This window comes from Chiloscyllium punctatum, chromosome 29 (genome assembly GCF_047496795.1).
Source record: "Chiloscyllium punctatum isolate Juve2018m chromosome 29, sChiPun1.3, whole genome shotgun sequence".
Lineage (NCBI taxonomy): Eukaryota > Metazoa > Chordata > Chondrichthyes > Orectolobiformes > Hemiscylliidae > Chiloscyllium > Chiloscyllium punctatum.
Genome location: NC_092767.1, coordinates 67,083,490 through 67,110,265, shown reverse-complemented (window position 1 = coordinate 67,110,265; position 26,776 = coordinate 67,083,490). Strand labels below are relative to the sequence as shown.

The 26,776-nt window shown below is 42.3% G+C and overlaps 1 protein-coding gene across 1 annotated transcript in view; it reads left to right on the top strand.

The window, feature by feature from the left end:
* Positions 1-6,023: 6,023 nt before the first annotated feature.
* Positions 6,024-26,776, top strand: part of LOC140454489 (heterogeneous nuclear ribonucleoprotein U-like protein 1) — an 81,715-nt gene continuing 60,962 nt past the window's right edge. Inside the window, exons 1-2 of the mRNA XM_072549281.1 lie at positions 6,024-6,483; positions 25,502-25,666. Of these exons, the coding sequence (XP_072405382.1) occupies positions 6,264-6,483; positions 25,502-25,666 (385 nt within the window). The 5' untranslated portion in view covers positions 6,024-6,263. The remainder of the gene's footprint in view (positions 6,484-25,501; positions 25,667-26,776) is intronic.

Here is a 26,776-nt window from a genome sequence, read left to right as displayed (position 1 = left end):
TCTCCTACCTCTAAGAAAACATGGGCAGATGCCTTTATGACAAGTAGATTGGTGAGGATGCAGTCAGGTAAGCTTTTCTCTTATCACTGCTGTAAACCCAACCTGGCAGCCATGTCCTTCAGGAGTCAGCTAGCTGAGTCTTTAATAGTGTCACTCTCGATGAAGTCCCCAGCCAGAGTAAATCCAGTACATAATGGGTACAATGCCTCTTCCCGGTAGTACACAACATGGAAGAGTTCTGATACGTTAGCTGAAGAAGAGTGGTCGGTGGCAACCACAATGTTTTCTTGCTCATATGTTAACTGATGCTATGAGAGTACCAGGATTCTTGTATCCCACTGTACCACCCCCTCTGGCCAGTCTGTCATGCAGGTGGAACAGAGTATAGCTATATCAGGCAATTGCTTGGTAAGGCATTAGATGTCCCAAAGAGACATACACCAAACACCACCAACTTCATCAGCAAGGGCAGTATTGTTAAGTTAGTGAAACTATGCCTTACCACACACTTCACCTTCAACAACAAAACCTACAGACAAACCAACGGGACACCCATGAGATTTCCGATATCAGGATTCTTCGCTGAGACAGTAATGCAGAGACTTGAACAAACAGCTCTGCCCACCATCCAACCCAAACTTTGGGTCCACTATGTGGATGACACTGTTGTCATCATTAAATGAAACAAATTAGAGGAAACCTTTAAGATCGTCATTAATACCCTTACTGGCATAAAATTCACTAAAGATGAGGAAAACAACAACAAACTGCCATTCCTACATGTTACAGTAGAGAAAACTGCCAACGGAGAACTTCAAACCAGTGTATGCAGGTAAACAACACATACAGGCCAAATATTGAACTACAGAAGCAATCATCCCAACATCCACAAACAAAGCTGCATCAGAACATTATTTCAACAAGTCATCACACACTTCAGCACAGAGAAACTATGCAGAGCAGAGGAAAATCACCTATACAGTGTATTTAAATAAAATGGGTACCCAATGAACACAGTCCGCCGATTTCTGAGCAACAAACCCAAACAAGCAGACAAAACGCGTCCAGAAACCCTAGCCACTCTCCCTTACATCAAAGACATTTCGAAAATGACTGCTAGACTACTCAGACCCCTTGGCATCACTGTAGCCCACAAACCCACCAACACACTGAAACAGCAGCTAATGAACTTGAAAGACCCTATGTAGACAACAGCAAAACTAATGTCATTTACAAAATACCATGCAAGAACTATAACAAACACTATAAGGCAGAAAACTAGCCACCAGGATAATGAACATCAACTAGCCATAAAACGAAATGACCCTCTCTTACTAGTATCCTTACATACAGATAAGGAAGGACACCACTTTGACTTGGACAACACATCCATCCTAGGACAAGCCAAACAGAGACATGCACGAGAATTCCTAGAAGCATGGCATTCCATAAGACCATAAGACATAGGAGTGGAAGTAAGGCCATTCGGCCCATTGAGTCCACTCTGCTATTCAATCGTGGCTGATGGGCATTTCAACTCCACTTACCCACATTCTCCATTTAGCCCTTAATTCCTTGTGACATCAAGAATTTATCAATTTCTGCCTTGAAGACATTTAGTGTCCCAGCCTCCTCTGCGGCAATGAATTCCACAGGCCCACCACTCTCTGGCTGAAGAAATGTCTCCGCATTTCTGTTCTGAATGTACCCCCTCTAATTCTAAGGCTGTGTCCACGGGTGCTAGTCTCCTCGCCTAACGGAAACAATTTTCTAGCGTCCACCCTCTCCAAGCCATGTATTATCTTGTAAGTTTCTATTAGGTCTCCCCTTAATCTTCTAAACTCCAATGAATACAATCCCAGGATCCTCAGCCGTTCCTCATATATTAGACCTACCATTCCAGGGATCATCCATGTGAATCTCCGCTGGACACATTCCAGTGCCAGTATGTCCTTCCGAGGTGTGGGGACCAAAACTGGACACAGTACTCCAAATGGGGCCTAACCAGAGCTTTATAAAGTCTCAGTAGCACAACGGTGCTTTTATATTCCAACCCTCTTGAGATAATTGACAACATTGCATTCGCTTTCTTAATCACGGACTCAACCTGCATGTTTACCTTTAGAGAATCCTAAACTAGCACTCCCAGATCCCTCTGTACTTTGGCTTTATGAATTTTCTCACCGTTTAGAAAGTAGTCCATGCTTGTATTCTTTTTTCCAAAGTGCAAGACCTTGCATTTGCTCACATTGAATTCCATCAGCTATTTCCTGGACCACTCTTCCAAACTGTCCAGATCCTTCTGCAGCCTCCCCACTTCCTCAGTACTACCTGCCTGTCCACCTAACTTTGTATCATCGGCAAACTTCGCTAGAATGCCCCCAGTCCCTTCATCCAGATCGTTAATATATAATGTGAACAGCTGCGGCCCCAACACTGAACCCTGTGGGACACCGCTTGTCACCGGCTGCCATTCCGAAAAAGAACCTTTTATTCCAACTCTCTGCCTTCTGTCAGCCAATCCTCAATCCATACCAGTAGCTCACCTCGAACACCATGGGCCCTCACCTTGCTCAGCAGCCTCCCATGTGGCACCTTATCAAAGACCTTTTGGAAGTCTAGGTAGACCACATCCACTGGGTTTCCCCGAGTCTAACCTACTTGTCACCTCCTCAAAGAACTCCAACAGATTTGTCAGGCACGACCTCCCCTTACTAAATCCATGTTGACTTGTTCTAATCCGACCCTGCTCTTCCAAGAATTTAGAAACCTCATCCTTAATGATGGATTCTAGAATTTTACCAACAACCGAGGTTAGGCTAATTGGCCTATAATTTTCCACCTTTTGTCTTGATCCTTTCTTGAACAAGGGGGTTACAACAGCGGTCTTCCAATCATCCGGGACTTTCCCTGACTCCAGTGACTTTTGAAAGATCTCAACCAACGCCTCCGCTATTTCCTCAGCCACCTCCCTCAGAACTCTAGGATGTAGCCCATCAGGGCCAGGAGATTTATCAATTTTAATACCTTTTAGCTTTTCTAGCACTTTCTCTTTTGTAATGGCAACCATACTCAACTCAGCCCCCTGCCTCCCTTTAATTGTTGGGATATTACTCATGTCTTCCACTGTGAAGACTGATGCAAAGTACTTATTAAGTTCTCCTGCTATTTCCTTATCTCCCATCATCAGGCTTCCAGCATCAGTTTGAAGTGGCCCAATGTCTACTTTTGCCTGTCGTTTGTTTCTTTTGTATTGAATGAAACTTTTACTATCATTTCTAATATTACTGGCTAGCCTACCTTCATATTTGATCCTCTCCTTTCTTATTACTCTCTTTATTATCCTCTGTTTGTTTTTGTAGCCTTCCCAATCTTCTGATTTCCCAGTGCTCTTGGCCACTTTATAGGATATCTCTTTTTCTTTGATAGATTTCCTGACTTCCTTTGTCAGCCATGGCTGTCTAATCCCTCCCCAGATAATCTTTCTCTTCTTGGGGATGAACCTCTGTACAGTGTCCTCAATATTACCCACAAACTCCTGCCATTTTTGCTCTACTGTCTTCCCTGCAAGGCTCTGCTTCCAGTCAATTTTCGTCAGTTCCTCTCTCATGCCTTCATAATTACCTTTATTTAACTGTAATACCATTACATCCGACTTTGCCTTCTCTCCTTCAAACTGCAGACTGAACTCTACCATATTATGATCGCTGCTTCCTAAGTGTTCCCTTACTTTAAGATTTTTTATAAAGTCTGGTTCATGACATAGCACTAAGTCCGGAATAGCTGCTCCCTTGTAGGCTCCATGACAAGCTGTTCCAAACAGCCATCCTGTAAGCATTTCATGAATTCCCTTTCTTTGGACCCACTGGCAACATTATTTACCCAGTCCACCTGCATATTGAAGTCTCCCATGATCACCGTGACCTTGCCTTTCTGACATGCCTTCTCTATTTCCCTGTACATGTTGCGTCCCTGGTCCTGACCACTGTTAGGAGGTCTGAACATAACTCCCACTATGGTTTTTTTGACTTTGTGGTTCCTCAATTCCACCCACACAGACTCCACATCATCTGACGCTATGTCATTCAGTGCCATAGATTTAATTTTGTTCTTAACTAACAAGGCAACCCCGCCCCCTCTGCCCACCTCCCTGTCTTTTCGATAAGTTGAAAACCCTTGGATGTTTAACTGCCAGTCCTGACCCCCCTGTAACCACGTCTCTGTGATGCCTACCACATCGTAATCATTCACGATGATCTGTGCCATTAGTTCATCTGCTTTGTTATGAATGCTACGAGCATTCAGGTAAAGTGCCTTAATGCTAACTTTCTTATCATTAGAGATATTGGAAGTCATATGATGTCCTAAGTTATCTTTCCTTTTTGCTTCATTCCCAGTCTGTCTCAAGTTTAAATCTGCCTGCACATATGCTATCCTGCCACTTATCTTTTCATTTAACTCCATACTCCCTGTCGCTTTCACTTTCCCTCCCCCCCCAACTCAGAAGTTTAAAGTCCTACTGACCACCGTATTTATCCTCTTTGCTAGAACATTGGTACCTGATCGGTTCAGGTGGAGACCGTCCCAACGGTACAGATCCCCCCGGTTCCAAAACTGATGCCAATGCCCCATGAAGTGGAATCCCTCTTTCCCACACCAATCCCTTAGCCACGTGTTTACTTGCCTAATTTTCTTGTCCCTATGCCAATTGGCACATGGCTCAGGCAGTAATCTGGACATTATGACTCTTGAGGACCTGTACTTCAATTTCCTTCCTAGTGCTCGATAATCCCCAAACAGGTCCTCCACCCTAGCTTTGCCTATGTTGTTAGTCCCAACGTGGACCACAACAACTGGATCCTCCCCCTCCCGCTCCAATATCCTTTCAAGCCGGTCAGAGATGTCCCGCACCCTGGCACCGGGTAGGCAACACACCATGCAAGACTCCCGATCCGGCTTGCAAAGGATACTATCTGTCCGCCTAATTATAGAATCCCCTATAATAACTACTTGTCTTTTTGCTTCCCCCTCTTGAATGGCCCTCTGCACCATGATGCCGTGGTCAGCTGGCTAATCCTGTCCAGAGCCCTTTTCCTCATCCGTATATTCCAACTGGAACACTATCAAGAAACACACTGACTTGGATCCCATTGACAACCCCCTGAGAAAAAAACAGGAAATGATGTCATCACAGGAAATGACTTCAACAACCCAAGGAAACCCAAACATATAAATAGAAAGCAGGAAACACCAGCAGTGCTTTGTCTGGTTGTTCACTGAAGATGTTACTTAGTATGGTGATGAAATGTATGAAAATGAACCTTCCAGCTCAGAGATCAAACCTACACCCAGAACCTCAACCTGAGCTATAAATGTTCTCAAAGCTGGCGTTTTATTACTGGCTTGTAGATTATTGATCCAGTAACATCACTACTATTCAATTATCTCTCATTTCAATATCATTTACTTGTAAAATTTTATGGTAGTTATGTTTATTTTTAATAGATCTTTCATTAGATGTGTCTCTTTAATGAAAATGAAGAGTTTTTTTACATCTCTTGAGATTCCACTTTCATCCATATGAACAATATCATTTCCCCTGGGGAGAGGGTGGAAGCAGGAGTGGTTTTGATTGACACCTGAACAGCCCATTCAACTTTCCAGACAATCAGGAACGTTAATGTCCAATGACAGTAGCGGATAGAAGTTAGAGCTTCGACTCTGGACGTTGATTGGGCCTTTGGGCACAGAACCTGCTCTCCTGCAAGTCCACTTCTTATTGGTCACACGACACATACAAACCAGGGCCCCCAAGTTATTCTCCCGTTTCAAGCTGCGGGGAAGGAGGGCCAATGAAAGGCGTCAACACAAACCATCGGCGGAAGCAAACGGCAGGCCGGCTGCGAGGTGGCTCCTGATTGGCGATTTGGTAACAGCAGGCACATTGTGAGCAGCTGATGACCAATGAGGAGCACGGAGAGAAAAGTGGGTTTGGCTGCGCCTGCCGCCACCAAAGTGGGTGCAGGGAGACGGCGGCCATTTTGTTTCGTCAGACGCCGCGGCGAGCGAGAGGAATTTTCTTTATAGAACCCAAAGTGTCCCTTTTTTTTTACCTTTTGCCAATCGATTGGAGCGGTGCATGTATTTATTGTTTTCCTTCGGGTGGTCTCTCGCATTACTGAGCCGTTTTTACGGTCGGTGGTGTGGTGCATTTTTTTTAGAAGAAAATTTAAAAAAAACAGTTTTAATTTAAAAACACGGGGATGAGTTCGTTGGACGTACGGAAACTAAAAGTGAACGAGCTCAAGGAGGAGCTGCACAGACGTGGCCTTGACACAAAGGGCCTCAAGGCGGACCTGCAGGAGCGGCTGCAGGCAGCTTTGGACCGTGCCGCTGAGGAGGAACGAGTAGCGGCGGCGGCAGCAGCAGCCGCCGCCGCCGCTGAACAGCAACGACAAGAGGAGGCGGAGAGATCCCGGTCAGGTAAGGCCTTGGCGCGCATGCGCGGACCTCCGGCAGGTAAACTGTGCGCAGGCGCAGTCGCAGCCATAGACTCACCTTTAGAGGGAGAGCTTGGGGGGTGTTGCTGGAGTGAAACATAGTTTTGTATTTGGTCGCTGATCTCATCCATTTCCTGCCCCTTTTAAATTGCTCGTCTTTGGTTCTCAACCCATAATGCATTAGAGCCCACAGTTAAAATAAAGCAATGAACTGCGGGTGCTGAAGATCTGAAACAGGAGCTGCTGGAAAGACTTTGCATCTGTGGCAAGAAGGCAGATTCAGTGTTCCGAGTACAGTGAATCTGCAGTTATTCTGTGTGAAAACCTTTTTGTTTGATTTCATTGAAATGCGAAAGCCCCATGTTAGTTTGTAGTTGACGTCTTTATAAACGCAAACAGATGGTTGTTTGCCCCCATGTGGTAGCCTGAAAGGTGCTAGAAACAGACTCCATAGTTGGCCTTGAAAAGGAACCACGTGGGCCGAGTGCTGGCAGATGGGACTAGATTGGCTTGGGGTATCTGGTCGGCATAGACAAGTTGGACCGAAGGCCTTGCTTCCGTGCTGTACATCTCTATGACTCTTTTGACAACCAGAATCTACCTTCCCTCACCCCATGCCACGTCACGTATACTTGATGGATCAAGCAATCAGGCAGGAAAGAGACAAGCCATGTAAACAAAGAAAAACAGTTCTGAGGAAGGGTCACTGGGCTTGAAACATTAATTCTGATTTCTCTCCACTGATGCTGCCAGACATGCTGAGCTTTTCCAGCACTATTTGTTTCTCATGGATGAGATTCCCTACAGTATGGAAACAGGCCCTTCGGCCCATTAAGTCCACACTGAAGAGCAACCCACCCAGACCCATTCCCCTATGTTTACCCCTGACACTCCACCTAACAGTGGGCAATTTAGCACAGCCAGTTCACCTGACCTGCACATCTTTGGATTGTGGGAGGAAACCAGAGCACCCGGAGGAAACTCACGCAGACACAGGGAGAATGTACAAACTCCACACAGACAGTTGCCCGAGGCAGGAATTGAACCTGGGTCCCTAGTGCTGTGAGGCAGCAGTGCTAACTGCTGAGCCACCGTGCCACCCCTTGTGCTTATAAAAGAATGTTTTGGCTCTTGCCCTTCTTTGATTTCAGTTCATCCATCTTGGATGAATGCAGCACCTGTAAGGTATGCTGTAATGTAACTGTTCAGTCCTGCAGTGTCCTCTGCCATCAAACATTACGGAGTTTCACAGCTCATTTATCTTGGCCTTCTTGTTGAAAATAGCATGCATTGTGGCAAGGGTAGAATGACTTGTCCTGATTTTTCTCTGGATGTTTTTAAAAGATAATGTACCAACCTCCATTTTGATAACTTCCTAAACACACTGTTGCTCTAATTCTGGCCTTTTGTATATCCCCTAATTCTGCCACTCCACTCAATTGGTAGCTGTATCTTCACCTGTCAAGATTGTAAACTCTGGAATTCTCTCCCCAAAGTCCTTTGATCCTTCACTTCTTCCATCTTCACGAATCTGTTTGAAACTTGTGTCATTGGACTTGGTGACTTGTCTGAATTTCTCTTTTTGATCAGTGTTAATTTTGTCTGTTTAATACCTCTAAATCACCTATATGGACTTTTCATTGTTAAAACAAAATGTACTATATGCATGCAAGTCTTATACGTGAAATAACAATGATATCAGTTTTGTCCCACCCCCCCCGCCCCCCCGCCGAAGTCAAAGCAAAATGCTCAAAGAAACAGTATGGTTTTATCTCCTTCATTTTTATTCCTGGCCCTGGAGGGAGAGAGAACGATCGCCCATGTGCACAGAGTGCCCATGAGTTCGCGGTCTTCTCTGGAGCAGTTTTTCAATGAACTATATAGGCACTTTACAGGGAGGAGCATCCAGATAAGGCAACATACATATTGATTGGGTGACCGTTACAATCTGTGAGTGTCAATAGTAAAGCTTAAGCCATTGGCTGTTACGCAATGAATAACAGGCTTCACATAATGACTACTTTTCACCTTGTTAAACTGACCTCACATACTGAATGCTACCCATCTTGTTAAATGGCACCACATAATGAATGCTTTGCTACCTTGTTTAACTCATTACCCTTGCCTCCACCACCCCACTGTTAACTCTAAGTTTTTATCTGATCTGATTCATGCTCAGCTGAACCTCTTGTTTCACAAAACTCAGAACTTAACTCCTTCCCTGCCTGCTTATACACAATACACATTACCAGGTCAGTAATTTGTTCTCCTGATGATAATATAAGAGTATTTTAAGGCAGCAAGGTTTTAGAATTTGACTCTAATATTCAAACAATCTCAAATATATCCGACAGTAGACAATAGGTGCAGGAGTAGGCCATTCTGCTCTTTGAGCCAGCACCACCATTCATTATGATCATGGCTGATAATCCTCAATCAGTATCCTGTTCCTGCCTTATCCCCATAACCCTTGATTCCACTATCCTTAAGAGCTCTCCCCAACTCTTTCTGGAAAGTAACCGGAGACTTGGCCTCCACAGCCTTCTGGATCAGAGCATTCGATACACCCACCACTCTCTGGGTGAAGTGGTTTCTCCTCAACTCTGTTCTAAGTGGCCTACCCCTTATTTTTAAACTGTATCCTCTGGTTCAGGACTCACCCATCAGCAGAAACATGCTTCCTGCCTCCAGAATGTCCAATCCTTTAATAATCTTATACGTCTCAATCAGATCCCCTCTCAGCCTTCTACACTCAAGCGTATACAAGCCCAGTTGCTCCAATCTTTCAGTGTAAGATAGTGCAGCCATTCTGGGAATTGATCTCGTGAACCTATGCTGCACTCCCTCAATAGCCAGAATGTCTTTGCTCAAATTTGGAGACCAAATATAAATTCCCTTCAGTTCAGGTCCTTCAGCCACTATTACATCTGGGAGATTGCTCGTGGCTTCCCCAGTGAAGACAGATCTAAACTACCAATTCAGTTCTTCTGCCATTTCTTTGTTCTCCATACCATTCACCTGTTTCTGCCTTCAAGGGCCCAATTTTAGTCTTAATTGGGGTGAGGTGGCTTGTGATTGGTGATTTCTGAAGAAGTGTCACATTGGACTGGAAATGTTAACTCTGTTTCCACCCTGCTAGACACTGCCAAAGAATGCTGAATTTCTCACTCAATAAATATGAGATACTGTGTATGTTGGAAATCCAAATTAAAAACAGGATGCTGAAGAAAGTCATTAGGTCTGGCAGCATCTTTGGAGAGAGAAACAGAATTCAGTCTGAATCCAGTATCAAAAAATGTGGCTCTGGAAAAGCACAGCAGATCAGGTCGCATCTGAGGAGCAGGAATTGATGTTTCGGGCAGAAGCCTGTCATGAATCCAGTATGACTTCTTCAGAACCACTGCTGGATTTCTCCAGTATTTTGTGTGTTTACTTCCAACATGTGAGACTGGGGGCTAGATTAGTGTTGCCAAGAGAAAATAGTTTGATTCTGTGGCAGGTTTACATTTAGGTCAAAATCTTTGAAGTCATGAAGCTTTCTGATTATTTATTCTGAACTGTTAGCTGCCAGAGTTAGTTTCAAGGCCTTTTTTTTGAGTAGGAAGTAATCATTTGCTGCTGATGGATAAAACAAAATCATGTAATCACCAGGTAGGGAAGACAGATTGGCTACGTTCAAACTATTGAATAAAATGTAATCTCATAATCGCTTTGAAGCTGTTTGGCTGGGTTGAGAAATTTAAACTTTGATTTATTGGAAACCTGTTCAGCAGAAGAATGGTTTTCTATGCTTCAGTCATCTTGGCTGCATTGTTTTGACAAGCATTGGTTTTGTTTGGAATTAATATTTAACATGGAATGCTTAATTGTGAAGAGACCTTGCCTGGTACTTAAACTATCGATGTCCAAAATGAAGAAATCGATTAACAGAGCTGCACAATCAATGGTCATCCTTCTTAATTCGCCGAGTAATTAATTGCATGAGGGGAGAGTTTAGACCTCTGAGCTTCCTGGAAAATTTTAGACTTTAAACCCACCCTACACTTCTTTGCAGAGAAGTGTATTGATAATATTGAATGTGCCACACTGCATTTGATGATCTAAGAGTTAACGTTGTTAAGTTAAAGCATGAAATCTTCTAATCATGACAGTGCATGTAGAGGCCATTTAACCCATTGAGTTTGGACTGACCCTGCAAAGAGCATCTCACCCAGAACCACTCTACCCCTGTAACCCCACATTTACAATGCCAAATCCACTAGCCTGCATATCCTTGAACTCTACAGGGCAATTTAGCCTGGTCACACCACCTAAACTGCACATCTTTGGGCTGTGGGAGAAAACTGGAGCACCTGGTGGAAACATGGGGCTGCATGGTGGCGTGGTGGTTAGCACTGCTGCCTCACAGTGCCAGGGACCTGGGTTCGATTCCAACCTCAGGGCGACTGTTTGTGTGGAGTTTGCATATTCTCCCAGTGTCTGCGTTGGTTTCCTACAGGTGCTCTGGTTTCCTCCCACAATCCAAAGATGTGCAGGTTAGGTGAATTGCCATGCTATGCTAAATTGCCAATAGTGTTCAGGGGTGTGTAGGTTAGGTGCATTAATCAGGGTTAACTCTACGATAATAGAGTAGGAGAATGGGTCGGGTGGGGGGGGGGTTACTCTTCAGAGAGCCAGTATGGACATTTTGGGCCGAAGGGCCTGCTTCCACAATGTAGGGATTATAAATATTCTAAACATGCAAACTCCACACAGACAGCCACATAAGGCTAGAATTGAACCTAAGTCCCTGTCGCTGTGAGGCAGGAGTGCTGTGCTGCCCCAAATGAAATGGTGACATACAGAAACCTTCCCGGACAGAGACCATTTATGGGATAAACTAAGAAAAAGGAAAACAGCTTCAAATTATCAGGAGATTCCAAAGTACGTAAACCATTGGATTGAGACAGCCAGCTTGAACAATTGAATAAATGATGAGACACTGTAATCTGTTACTGGTGAGGTTGAGAGTGTTAAACAGGACTGCTGTACTTAGAGCTGTTGTATTTTTTTTTGCACTTTCTGAGGTTGCAGACTGTGCTCTTAGTTTAACTTCTCAGTTTGCCACACGCTTTAAGAAGTTATCACTTCAGTCCATCTAAACTATATGTTCAAATCTGCAGTGGGGTTTCCAATCTGCTAACCTGTGACTGTAAGATGATGCTAGCCAATCATAATGAAACAAATACTAAATTCCTTAATCTGAAAATATGTTTCAGAAAATGCAAAAGATACTTGATAGGGTACAGCTTTAAATATGGGAACATGAACAGGCAGTTTAGTTCCAAGTCTGTTCCACCTTTTAGAAACATCTGCTGACTTCATTGTACCTGCCTTTGACCCTTCTCCTCTTTTAATACCTTTGCTTAACAATAAAACAGACCTTAGATTTTAAATCTAACAATTATATTGCATAGTTGCTGATATGGAAAAGTATTCAAATCTTCTGCGTCTCTTTGTATGTGTTTTCTGATTTCATTACTGTGAAAGGTCTTGCTCTAATTAACTGTGCAATGAAATCCTAGACTCTGTGTAACCAGCAGAAACAGTTTCTCCTCATTTACCCAATCCTGTTCCATTTAGTATGTTAAAAACTTCTGTCCCGTCGCCCTCCTTTTTTTTATATAAGTACAGTGGATACAGCCTTCGTTTGTGTGGTCTCATTTTCTAATGTAAGTCTTGGAATTTGGAGATGATTGTAGGAAATCGAAGTTGAATTCCCAAGTCTAATATAGACGAACCCCAATTATCCGAATTAGATGGGCAGGTAGTATTTCATTCGGACACTTAACTGATTTAATGCCTCTTCTCTGGGACTGCAAAGTTTCCATTTTCCTCGCTCTGCCTGCCTTGCTCCCTCTCTCTGTCTCAGGGTTTGTTTCTGAGCAGACACATCAGTTGTGTATAAGGGACGTGCAGCATTGCAAAAGGCCTCCCTCCACCCGAAAAAAAGTCAGTTCAATGGGATTGACAGAGCAAGCACTTAGTCCGCTACCCGTTTAGTAGACAAGGGAGCAGCACACTGTGTGTGTACCCCCACAGAGATGATCTGGGGAAAGGACGTTGCGGGTACACCCCTGTGTAGAACTCCAGGGAAAGTGTGCGGAGGGAGAGGGCGGGTGTTCAGTCATTTGAAGACGGTACCTGGGCTCCCATCGATGTTCAGTATTTCAGTAAGCCGAATTCATTTTTAATCATTGTAAACAAAAGATGCAATCAGTGTTGGAAACACCTGTTTAATGTAATTTTTTTTCAGACCTTGAGGTTTTCTTCGGATAATTGAGGTTCCTCTGTAAATCCGAAGGTGTGACTGGAACTGCTCATGAGATATGGTCTGAGCAAGGCTCTGCATTGCCGAAGCTCCACTTCTGTCTATTTATATTGTAGTCCGTTCAATTTAAAGATGAATATTCCATTTCTGATTATTTCCTGTACCTGGTCATGACATTTTGATGATCATTACAGCACCCCAAGTCTCACCTGTTTGCCCCCTATTTTTAGTCCTTCACCATTTGGAAATCAGGAGTTGAAACGATTCTTCTTCCCTCATCTTTTCCTATCTCATGAAATCATTAGGACTTTCTTGGGGACTTTGTTTTTATTTTTAGGGGCTCTTTGCAATTAAAGCCTCCACTAAAGAATATGTTACCCACTTCCTTTAAGACCCGTGTCTAGAAATCTCATTCCCCTCAGGCTTTGTCACTGTCTAAACCATAATGTTTTATTGATTATTGCTCTGCTTTGTTTAATTTTGGGAATCCCTGTGCCCGCTCCAATATTAATACTTTTAAGCTGTTTAAATTGGTGAATTCAATATTCAATGCGACTAAAAACTGATGCAAACTAAGTGTTCCTAAACTTGTAGTGTTCGTGATAATAAGGAAATTAAGGATGCCATGTTGCTGTTGAAAACCATTAGAGGGTTGACTTTCTGAGCTGTCTTTGACTTTGTGTAATCCTGGATGATCTGCCTCAACCCCACTTCCCCATCCAATCTTTGTAACATTCATTTCTCATAGAGAACACAAACATGTCTATCACAGCAATTCTTTTCCTTGATTGTAAGATTTATGTTAATCTTGATATATCCCTCACAAATTTATTTTAATGCTCTCTTTATAGCTCTGGCTATCTGTTTTCTCATTCATTGCTGGTTTATCAAACCTTTTCAATGAGACTTATGTTTTCTTTTTTGAATTTGCAGATACTTTCTGTTTTAGTCTTGTGTCTTTCTGACCTGGCTGGTTTTCTTTGGCGGATAGAGTTCTTGCCCGTAAAGATAGGAACTAGTTCCGGATCATATTCTGTTTTGGAATGTCACTCGCTGATCTGCTGATTTTTCTTTTAACCACTAAAACCTTTTGCCCAGATAACTGTCTCTGGCTCATCACATGGAAACCAGCTTTGCCTAAATTTAGAAGCAGTTATTTTTCATGTTTCTCCCTTTCAATCACTGTGTTGGAAATATGATGGAGAGGAGGTCATTGCTGAAACAGTTAAGGATTATTGGGCCTGGAGTGCTATCTGACAAACTCTTACAGCAATATCCCAGGACTTAAATGATTGATTTTTTGTCTCTTGAAGGCCATTTTCCACTGTGTTAGTTAGGGCTCCAGCTAATGGAGAGTTTCTCCTCTGATTCCCCTAGACCTCACTTTTATTTGTGGTTTTAAATGGCACACTCAGTCACATGCTGGCTTTCACATCAAGGACAGTCACTCGTCTTATTCGCATCTTTGGAATACAGTTCTTCTGTCCATGTTTGGAACAAGGCTGTTACAAGGTCTTTGGACCGTAGGAGAGTAGGACATTCCAGCATCTCAATCCTGCTTCTCTCTGTTCTAAATCATGGCTGATCATTTACCTTAACAGCATATTCCTGTTCTGTCCCTAAATCCCTTGATACTTTTAATATTTAGAAACCTATAAATTTCTGCCTTGAACTCGCTTGATGATTGAGGTAGAGAATTTCTAAGAATCACCACCCTCTGAATAAAGAGGTTCCTCCTCATCTCATAGTTTACCTTGCATTCTGAGACTCTCTTCCCTGGATCTAGATACCACAGCTAGGAGAAACATCCTTTCTGCATCTACTGTGTTCATCCATTGCAGGATATTGTACATTTCTGAGTCACGTTCTTCTGAATTCCAGAGAATAAGGCCCAGTCTCAATGCATCCACTGCATTCCTTCTATGGCAAGTACATGCTTATCAAGGCAAGGAGACCAGAACTATTCCAGATGGGGTTTCACTAGTGTTCTGTGCAACTGAAGAAAGACAATAATTGCTTCTGCCCTCAAATCATCTTAACAATAAAGTCTAATGACTCGTTTGCCATCTGAATTACTTTCAGGACATGCATGTGAGCTTTCAGTGATTGAGAAACAAAGGCACCTAGACCTCTTTCCATTTTCCAATATCTCACCATTTATAAAAATACTCTGCACCTTTGTCTCTCATACCAAAGTGGAGCTTCACACATACTCTAATTATATTCCACTTGTCATACTCTTGATCATTTCTATCAGTCTATTTTTCTTATGAACCTGTTCAGAGATATTATTACATTAGCTCTGAAGCAGTACTCTGACCGCCCTATCATGGGTAGGGACACTATCATTGCACCTGAATCCTCCTGAAACCTCTTTCCATCCTCCTCAAAACCCACATTTCCACTAAGCTTTGTATCTGTGTACTTGCAAATGTTGCCAGGTATGGAGGTGTGGGGAGTTAGTAGAATCCAAATTAGGTATTGGTGTGTAAATCCTGGTAGTACTGCCAGCTAAATTTGGCTTTTAGCTATCTAGAATGTGGCCTGCCCCATTGCTAATATATTGTTGCTAATCAAAATCTGCAACTTGAGTCCCACCTACTGTATATGTCTGCAATAACAGATTGATAAAAATACCTATATGTCAAATGTGGGTACAACAAAGAAGCATAGGAGTCTTGTGGCACACTGCCAATGTCTCTACCCCTGGATCTCAGTTCAAGTTCCACCTGCCCTAGAGTTGAGTTATATAATGTCTGGTAAGAGCTCATGTGATGTAGTGGTAATGTCCTCTGGGCCAGAAGGCCCTAGTTCAGGTCTCACCTTGCAACATGTCTGAACATGTTAATTTAAAAATATCTATACTTACCATAGATGCTGTGCAGTGGAGGCTCACCAGACTGAGGCAGGGCCTGTGTCCATTTGCTCGTGTCTATTTCTCCCTAAACCATGGTTTAGGCAATGACCTCTGCACTTTTAAGTTCTTTCACCCTGCTCTCCTTGCCTACTGTTCTGTGTTGTTGGTCCCAAAATAGACATTAAACACTGAGTCATTCCACTTTCTCCAAAATCCCTACAAGCCAGCTCAGGATGTATCTCACCCTGGCTGCAGGCATGTAATATATCATGTAGAACTGTCACTTGATTTCTAAAAGTTATGTCCTCCTAATTGTTGAAACTTTTAGAACTCTCTCTCTTTTCTCTTCCTACCTGCTTGGTCCACAGAGAAGGTATGAAACGAAAGCAGTTATCCTTACCCTCATGGGTAGAAGGTACATTGTAGGATGGGATTATCTTCCACAGATTCTCATTTCCTATCCTTGCTGGCTCACACTATCAGCCACAGTCCATTCTACATCGCATTATAGAGTGTGTCCAAGGTCTGGATCGAAATGTCCAGATACTTCTCTGTTTCTTTGAGAGACTGTCCCCAATTCACAATTGAGATCAATGACTCTGAGTTGGGGAGAATGTAGACCGAGACATCTTCTGTACATGTTTGCTCAGGGCAGTCTTGTGGTCTTCAAACCAAAGCCTAGATGCACATGTTGCTGTACCATATCTGAGTTTAAATTATTTGTATCTACCTTGTTTTTCAACACACTGACTGAAAGCGAGCATTTGTGCCACTAACCTTTACATTCCATTTGCAACTACTGTACTCGGATAAGTCAGGAAATGTTGTTAACTTTTATACACCTTTGAGCAATTGCTGACTCGCAGTAATTAGGAGTTATGTAAGGCAATTACTTCCGGCTGCTTAATATTCATCTCACTATGAGGCAATTTCTATGAACTAATTTGATTTTTCTTTTTGCTGTTCTTGAATTCAAGATATTTAACCAAGTTTTGGTTTGAGAATTGCTCATCTATTACTTACCAGCTAAAAAGCTGATTGCTGCAATGGAGGGACTTGTATTTGGGAAGGCATTGATTTGAGTTGAGATCTTATTTTTTAGGTAGCTTCAGTTCAATAAAATGAATGGTTCCCAAACTCCTTGGGTTTAAGAACCCCTTTCCCCACGGCTCAGTAATCACAGACTATATAACACTCAATATCTCACTAAATTTGAGATGAATAATTTGTTGGGTGGCATTAAGTTAGATCCAGGACTTGTATATTTGGTTAATTATTGTGGCTTTTGCTATGGATTCTGATTACCCAACAATTGAATGTGATATTTCATTTTGGATATTGAGGTTTATGAATTAAAAGTTGTAACTAAGGCCAAGATAGTAGGACATTCTGAGGGGAATAAATGGGTGTTCCTGTGTTCATGATTAAGCTGGGTGGGATGCTAAATATGGCTGCCTCTTATTTGAAGGCCAGTTACAGAAGATTAAATCAACCATGAAAGAATTCCAAGTCATTTTCCATTAAATAGATAAATTGTGATGTTTCAATGGTAACTAGTCAGGATTTGGTTTTAGAAATTGCATTTTTAGTGGGAAATCTTTGGTGACCAGGAGGCCCAAACTCATTTGGCAACACTGCATAATTCAGTGTAATCAGGCTTTGATTTATTAGTTAAGCATATTCAGAGGGTGACTTTCCCACTTGCGTTCTGTTCTCCTTGTAGATTTGTGCAGTATTATGGGTCAGCGTCTTGTTCGTTCTGAGCAGCTCGTTAGGAGCATTTAAGAGATGTTTTGGACTGGAGTTTCGCGACTAAAGTAGATGACTGCATTAGCAAAATTTCCCAGCTCGGCGTCTGGGTTCTTCCTGCTATTTTAAAGATCTCTGAAATCCCACTCAGCACTTGCACACCATTGTTGCTAAGAATCGGTCTGAGGCCTCATTCATTTCTTTTGCAGTGTCTGTTCTGGCTGCTAGATATTCACTGCATTAAACTTGCCTTCCTTCCATGGGCTAAAGTGAATATGTTCTGGATTGCAGTGCCAGATGATGTTCAAATGTATGAGAATTTCATGCTTATGAGGACATGATTGTAGTTTGTAAGTACCTGTATAGCTGATAAAGAATTTGTGATATGTAGTCACTTCTCAAGTTGGTAAACCCCAAGTCCCACAATCAGTGTTTTATTGCTATTGAGGATTTATGTTTAACATGAGAAAAATGTCCAATCTCCTGAGCAGTCTCATTTTTCACAGGTAAATATAGATTTGACATTTCAACTAAAAGGCAGGAACCTCCAATAGTGCAGCAGTCAATGTATCAGATTCCACAAATGACTGCATATGCTGATGCTTGAGGACTACTTAAAGTGCTGTGGATTCATTATGTCCATTTAATGGGCAAACAGAGTCTCAGTTTAATATTTTATCTGAAGGATGGCATCTTTGATACCATAGCACTTCTTCAGTACTGAACTAGAGTGTGATCGTTGATTATATGCTGTCATCTTGCATGGAGTTTGAACCCTAGTCTTCTGGCTTGCAGAAGGATGTTACCATTCAATGAGTCAGTTGGGATTGAATGCTAAGTGTTCAGCAGTCTTTATTGTTAAAGAGAACTGCAAGACTCTTTTGATTCATGTCTGATTATCATTGCTTTAGTAACTGTTAATGTTGAGCCTGGTGCTTGTAATTTTCCTGGAGCTGAAAGGACTAAATCTGTTTGATCTACACAATTAACTACTTGTGTTCTTCAGGAATGTGATGGTGAAAGATTCTCTGTGGTACACCTGAACTTTCTATCTTAGTTACACATTTGTCTCTAGCTTATACTTTTTTGCTGTCCTTGTGCTTTTCCCTCTCCTTGATTATTTTGGTATATCTTTTATGCTTCGTCTTTTCAGATGGGTAGGCGTTTGGAAAGGAAAACAATTGGGAGGAATACACAGTAATGTGAAGTTGGTAGAGTCATTCTTTGATTTGCTTGGATTTTCTATTTTTATTACATGCCTGTCTGTGTGTGTTTATATCCCCTCCACCATTCACTCCTTATTGTTTTTCTTTCCTCATTGACACTTGTTTTTGTATATATGAACATCTTCTGCACCACTCTGCTACCCTATTATTTGCAGTATTTTTAAAAATTCCTTTTATATCTCTGCAGGAACTGTTTCTATATTTGGTTTGATTGCCTTCCATTGTACCTTGCTTTGAGAGAAGAGAGGAGCCACAGTAATGCAGAGCAGTCTCAATTATCTGGCATTCAATCAACCAAATTTCGAATTATCCAAACAAGGTCGCGAAGTCCAGATGCTTGGCTAACTGTTATCTGGCATTCGATTATCCGGCATTCGATTAACCAACTGGAATACTTCCTGCTCGTGTCCTTCAGATAATCGAGGTTTCTCTGTGTATTGCATACCAGTCAACTCTAAGGGCAATGGATCCTTCCTATACACTCTATATAAGCCCATCAGGACCACCTACACTTGAGAATCAGTATTCATTGTCATTCAGATAAGCATGGGTTAGTCAATGGCACTCGCTGTGGGTTTGTTAAGAGAAGGTCATGTCTGATTTACTTGATGGAATTTTTTAGGAAATAATGAGGGTCAATGAGATGATGTAGTCAGCACAGATTTTAGTAAAGCTTTTGTCAAGATTTTGTCAAATCTTTCCACAGGGGAAAGTGCCAAGTTAGATTTGAATTTGGCTTAGTGATAGGAAGCACAAGGTAATGTTCAGTGTGAGTTTGTGTGACTGGAGCATTGCTGAAAATGGTGTCTTACAGACCTCGGTGCTCGGACTCTTGGTTTCTGTTGCACAATCTCTTCATGGCCGTTATATTTAAGACATGTTGATGATGCAAAAATGAACCTTTTGGTTGATATTTGAGAAAAATGCAGAGGGACCTCTGAATTGATATCCACAGATTCTTAAAGATGACTAGATAGGTTGATAAAATGGCGACGAAGGCACACAGGAAATGTTCTCTTATTAGTCAAAGCATGGAATATGAGTGGAGTTGTTATGTAAGAGTTGTATAAAATACCAATTATGCCAAAGCTATGTGATTGTATTCAATTCTGCTCACCATGCTACAAGAAGAATCTGTGTTAGAGTGGGTACAAAGGAGATTTACAGATGATTGTGCCAGGAATAGAAAATTGTAACTTTGGGGAAAGATTGAATGTGCTGAAGTTTATTTTCTTTGGAACAGTATGCACGAATGGTAAGATTTAATTGGGCTGCATGAAATTTAAAGGACCCAGATAGAGTGCATGGGAAGGACCTGATGTCCTTTGGTTGCAAACATAATGATACAGGATTCAAGAGACTAGTCAGAGGGAGGTTGAGGAGAAATGTTTTCTGAATAGAAATATTTTTTCTGGGTGGCACGGTGGCTCAGTGGTTAGCACTGCAGCCTCACAGCACCAGCTTCGATTCCAGTCTCGGGTGACAGTCTGTGTGGAGTTTGCACGTTCTCCCCGTGTCTGCATGGGTTTCCTCCGGGTGCTCCGGTTTCCTCCCACAGTCCAAAAATGTGCAGGTCAGGTGAATTGGCCATGCTAAATTGCCCATAGTGCATTAGTCAGAGGGAAATGGGTCTGGGTGGGTCACTCTTCGGAGGTTCGGTGTGGACTGGTTGGGCCGTAGGGCCTGTTTCCACACTGTAGGGAGTCCAATCTAATTTTCAGGGTGGTAAGGATCTGGATTTCACCATTTGAAAAGCTATTTGAAGCAAAAATCCATTCCGTCATGGGACAGCTAATGGTGGTCATGGAGAGATTAAGATATAAAATAGAGGATACTGTATGGTTCTCTTCCTCCTCAGAAAGTTGTGGATGCTCTCCCATTGAATGTATTTATTCACATGGGCAATCTAGGCATGTGGGAGTGCGTGAGAAGTGGAGCTGGGAGAGATTTATCTGTGATCATACTGAATGTGGAGTAGGCTTGAGGGGCTGTACAGTCAACTATGGCTCCTAATACTTATGTTTTCCTGTGATGTAACTTAAAGGGCTCCCCGTTGTCCTTTACACATGGGTGTGCTGTCGACTTAATTTGATATTGTAATTAAATCAACAGGGCTTGTAAGTTATATGTGTATCTTCCTTTGCAATCCTGATCAGGGCCACTTCCAAAGTCTATAAGTTTCTGTTGTGATGTGTGCAGTTCTGAGGGAGTTGTCCACTGTTGGGGGTCCTGTCTTTCCAATGAAACCTCTTAGGTTATTGATGTCGACCCCATTCAAAGACAAGTAGAAAAGTTCTCCCCAGTGTCCTAACCAATGATTATACATTCAAGTTAATATTACTCATACAAACTGTGCTGATGAAACTCAGCAGATCTGGCAGCATCTGTGGAGAGCGAAACAGGGTTGATGTTTCATCAGTTCTGAAGAAGAGTCAGAGTGGACTTAAAAGACACTCTTTCTCTCCTGAGGTTCTCCACATTCTGGTTTTATTTCCAGCATCTCAGTATTGGGCGGCACGGTGGCACAGTGGTTAGCACTGCTGCCTCACAGCGCCAGAGACCCGGGTTCAATTCCCGCCTCAGGCGACTCTGTGTGGAGTTTGCACGTTCTCCCCATGTCTGCGTGGGTTTCCTCCCACGGTCCAAAAATGTGCAGGTTAGGTGAATTGGCCATGCTAAATTGCCCGTCGTGTTAGGTGAAGGGGTGGATATGGGGGGTGGGTATGGGTGGGTTGTGCTTCGGCGGGTCGGTGTGGACTTGTTGGGCCGAAGGGCCTGTTTCCACACTGTAAGTAATCTAATCTAATCTAATCTAGTAATCTAATCTAATTTGCTTTAATCATGAATATGGATTGTCTAATCATTCATTTCAATGCAGTTTCTGGGACCTTGCTGTCTGTAAATTGGCTGCAGAATTTCTTAAATTGCAACAGTGACTACATTTACACCAAAAGTACCTAATTGGCTGTAAAGCTGTCTGGGATATCATGTAATCATGAAACTTGATATACAAGTTTTATATGATGCAGGTAAAGATTTACAATACAGTGTGTTACATAGAGTCAGAGAGGTGTATAGCACAGAAACAGCCCCTTCAGTCCAACTCATCCACGCTGACCAGATAGCCTAAACTAATCAAGTCCCATTTACAATATACTAGATAGAAGGGTATAATAAGGCCTTCTTCCACACTGTAGGGATTCTATGACAGTAGGAGAAAGTGAGGACTGCAGATGCTGGAGATCAGAGCTGAAAAATATCTTGCTGAAAAAGCGCAGCAGGTCTGGCAGCATCCAAGGACAGTACCCATATACATTTGTAAATTTAAAAAAGGGGCAGCACAGAGGCTGAGTGGTTAGCACTGCTGCCTCACAGCGCCAAGCACCTGGGTTTGCTGCCACCCTTGGGCAACTGTGTGGAGTTTGCACATTGTTTCCAGTGCTCCGGTTTCTTCCCACAGTCCAAAGATGTGCAGGTTAGGTGGATTGGCCATGCTAAATTGCCCAATGTGTCGAGGGATGTACCACTAGGTGGATTAGCAGGGTTACAGGGAAAGGGTAAGGGGTTGGGTCTGAGTGAAATGCTCTTCATATGGTCATTGTGAACTCAATTGGCCGAATTACCTGCTTTCACACCTTAGAGATTTTATTCTATGTATCCTATGAAAATAAATTGTTGCAGGGTAGCCCAAAGTATCACTTTGTTCTTTGAAGTGCCAATAGTTGTTTTTGGCAGCCATATGAATCTCTCTTATTTCAGTCTAGTTCCAAGTATGGCATATTTGTTATCAGTAATATAGTTGTATGGGCTTCATTTGGTTCTGTGATCAACATTTGATCAGAAGTTTGAGATTAGTCAGAAGCAGCGGTCCTTGGATGCATTGGGACAATTGTAATAATATTGTGGCAGGTAATCACCGTCTTTCTTTTGTAAATTTGCAAATGCAGTGTGAATGTCCAAAATTTACATTTGGGGCTGTCACTTAAAATTGGAACATCTATGCAACTTGCTGGGGCTGGATCATTGCGATAATGGCTGCTAATTTAAGTCATGAAATTTGGCAACTCGGCTGACCTACATCGAGCCCTATTTGCTCAAGGGAGGCAGAAGCAGGATCGAATTAGGCCTGTCAACTTGGGCAAGTCACGAGTGCTAGGGCAGACTAGTTCAAGGACTTGTTTCACAAGCTGTTGGGTTTCCCCTTCCCCTGCACCTCAGTGTCCTGTCATGGCTCCTTACACCTCAGAAACGGTATATTCTTGTTAGGATAAAAGGAAAGGCTGGTAGGTACAGAGAATGCTGGATATCTAAAGAAATTGAGGGTTTGGTTAAGAAAAAGAAGGAAGCATTTGTTAGGCATAGACAAGACAGATCAAATTAATCCTTAGACTATAAAGGTAGTAGGAGTATACTTAAGAGGGAAATCAGGAGGGTAAAAAGGGGACATGAGATAGCTTTGGCAAATAGGATTAAAGAGAATCCATAGGGTTTTTACAAATACGTTAAGGACAAAAGAGTAACTAGGGAGAGATTAGGGCCCGTCGAAGATCAGCAGGGCGGCTTTTGTGTGGAGTCGCAGAGATGGGGGAGATACTACACAAGTATTTTGCATCAGTGTTTACTGTGGAAAAGCACATGGAAGATATAGAATGTGGGGAAATATTTGGTTGAAAAATGTCCATTTTACTCAGGAGGGTGTGCTGGGTGTCTTGAAATGATTAAAGGGGGAAAATCCCCAGAAAAAAAAATCCTAGAACTCTGTGGGAAACTAGGGAAGAGATTGCTGGGCCTCATGCTGAGATATTTATATTGTTGATAGCCATTGGTGAGGTGCCGGAGACTGGAGTTTGGCTAATGTGGTGCCACTATTTAAGAAAGGTGGTTAGGACAAGCCAGGGAACTATAGATCAGTGAGCCTGACGTCGGTGGTGGGCAAGTTGTTCAGAGGGAATCCTGAGGGACAGGATGTACGTGTATTTGGAAAGGCAAGGACTGATTAGGGATAGTCAACATGGCTTTGTGCGTGGGAAATCATGTCTCACAAACTTGATTGAGTTTTTTGAAGAAATCACAAAGAGGATTGATGAGGGCAGAGCAGTAGACGTGATCTATATGGACTTCAGTAAGGCGTTTGACGAGGTTCCTCATGGGAGACTGATTTGCAAGGTTAACTCTCATGGAATACAGGGAGAACTAGCCTAGATTCATATCTGGCTCAAAGGTAGAAGACAGAGGGTTGTGGTGGAGGGTTGTTTTTCAATTTGGAGGCCTGTGACCAGTGGAGTGCCACAAGGATTGGTGCTGGGTCCACTGCTTTTTGACATTTATGTAAATGGTTTGGATTTAAGCAAAAGTGGTATAGTTAGTAAGTTTGCAGATGACACCAAAATTGGAGATGTAGTGGACAGCGAAGAAGGTTATCTCTGATTACAATGGAATCTTGATCAGATGATCTAATTGGCTGAGGAGTGGCAGTTGGAGTTTAATTTACATAAATCCGAGGTGCTGCATTTTGGGAAAGCAAATCTTAGCAGGACTTAAACACTTAATGCTAATGTTGCTGAACAAAGAGACCTTGGAGTGCAGGTTCATAGTTCCTTAAAAGTAGTTGCAGGTAGATAAGATAGTGAAGAAGGCATTTGGTATGCTTTCCTTTATTGGTCAGAATATTGAGTACAGGAGTTGGGAGGTTATGTTGTGACTGTACAGAACATTGGTTAGGCCATTGTTGCAATATTGCGTGCAATTCTGGTCTTCCTATCGGAAAGATGTTGTGAAACTTGAAAGGGTTCAGAAAAGATTTACAAGGATGTTGCCACGGTTGGAGGATTTGAGCTATAGGGAGTGACTGAACAGGCTGGGGCTGTTTTCCCTGGAGCGTCGGAGGCTGAGGATTGACCATATAGAGGTTTATAGAATTATGAGGGGTGAGGATAGGATAATTAGACAAAGTCTCTTCCCTAGGGTTGGGGAATCCAGAACTAGAGGGCATAGGTTTAGGGTGAGAGGGGAAAGATATAAAAAGAGACCTAAGGGGCAACTTTTCATGCAGAGGGTGGTGCGTGTGTGGAATGGGCTGCCAGAGAAGTGGTGCAGGCTGGTATAATTACAACATTTAAAAGACATCTGGATGGGTATATGAATAGGAAGAGTTTGGAGGGATATGGGCCGGGTGCTGGCAGGTGGGACTAGATTGGGTTGGGATATCTGGTCGGCATGGACGAGTTGGACCGAAGGGTCTGTTTCCATGCTGTGTTTCTCTATGACTCTAATAGCACCCCTTGCAAAATGTCAACAAAGGACAGTATTAAAACTGCAGAATCAGATAGTTTGTCAATTAAAGCAGTCCAGCAAATGGTAGTTTTTCCCATTTCTGGTTACTAAATCCATTTTTTTTTAAAGAGTGTAGGGTTGAAAAACATTAGTTTTTTTTATTTATATGAAACCATATCTACCCTTCCAGAACATTTATGTGTACGCTATTAATTTGTAACACTCTTACTGAGGGTTAATGCTCTTAGAACAGTCACAATGTGGTCTGCTGGAACACCACATTAAGTTCCAAGGGAGCCTGCTCAGTTTGGGTTTACCTCATGTGAATGAAGCCCATCTGCTTCCCCAACTGGTCAAAATTAGATCTGGAAGAAAGGGAGCATCTTTAAAGGTCTGTGAAATGTTTCCAAATCTGTAAAAATTCAGCCCAGTGACTTTAAGGTAACTATATTAGGAGACTAGTATTGATGTTCCACCAACCTCAATTGTTCTGAAGATTATCAGAAGAGTCAGTATGAAATGTGACATTGCATAAATGATGGTTTTCTGCATCATTTCAATTTGTTTTGTTTTCATGCTGTTTCAGGTAATGTGTCTGATATTCGGGAAGCCTGTTATGGCAGAGAGCAGAACTCCTTCATTCAGTGTGAAAACCAAGGTGGTGACATTGGAAGGCATGAGCAAGGAATTGCTGAGAGAACGTTTGAGAAGCCACTCATCGAGCAAGCAACAGCACCATTGGGTAACTCAGGTTGGTAGACTTACAGATTGTAAGCAACTCAGCTGGGTTGGCTAATGAAGGGCAGTGCTGTGAATTGTAGTAAATTTTAGTAACCAGCTGTTCGACCCTCTGACAAATATTTAGTCTTCCTCTATGCTGACACCAATGCAGCAACCCTTTTATTAACCGACACCTATGGGACCAGGGGTGAGCTGGTTGATCAAATATTCCAGATAATCAAGAGGTACACATAACTGCAGTAAGCCCAGACAAAGTGAATCTTCAAGACATCAACATTTATCAAAAGAATATGTAATAACACCAGCACGCCCCTTTAAGTTAATGTAAAAATACACAGTAAATAATAGAAATGTAATGTAGGGGTATACATACAGGCTACTGTTATACTTTATTTACAGCATTAATACTCTGACATTGCGGTAGATCATGGTGTTTTAGGCATATAATTTTTGCCAATTTATCAAGCGTTTCGGTTGAAAAGGTGATTAAAACGAAGTTTGCTGTATGTTACTGTGCCTAGTAAGTGTATGAAGAAAATACATGATTATTGATATTGATAAATCATATTAATAATTTTGTCTTGTTTGCCAAAAATGGAAGTTAGAACTGTGTATTCTCTGGCTAAAACGCACTCTCTTTTCTGTACTTGTTTATGATTGGAATGCTAGCAAATTTTTAGGAGAAGTATAAATAGCTCCCTTTTGTCCAGTACAGAAAATGGTGCATTTCTGAAACTTTATACTTCAAATTTTCCTACTAACCTGTATTGCAGTGCCTATTTCTGCCATTGTAAGTGGGACTTCCGCATGGCCTATATATTAAAAGAAGCTTATCACTGAAATCAATTTATAACTGCCCATCATGGTACACTCATTCATTCTTTTACATTTTCACTGCTTCCAACTACCTTGTTCACTTCTGTGGGTTATATTTTATGTGAACTGATCTCTTCCTACCTCAACACCATCCTGTTGCCCTTAGTCCAGGAACTCCCCACCTATGTTCGTGATACCACCCATGCCCTTCACCTCCATCCAAGATTTTAGTTTCCCAGGTCCCCAACATCTCATTTTCGCTATGGGCATCCAGTCCCTACATCAATCTGCTACGACGAAGGTC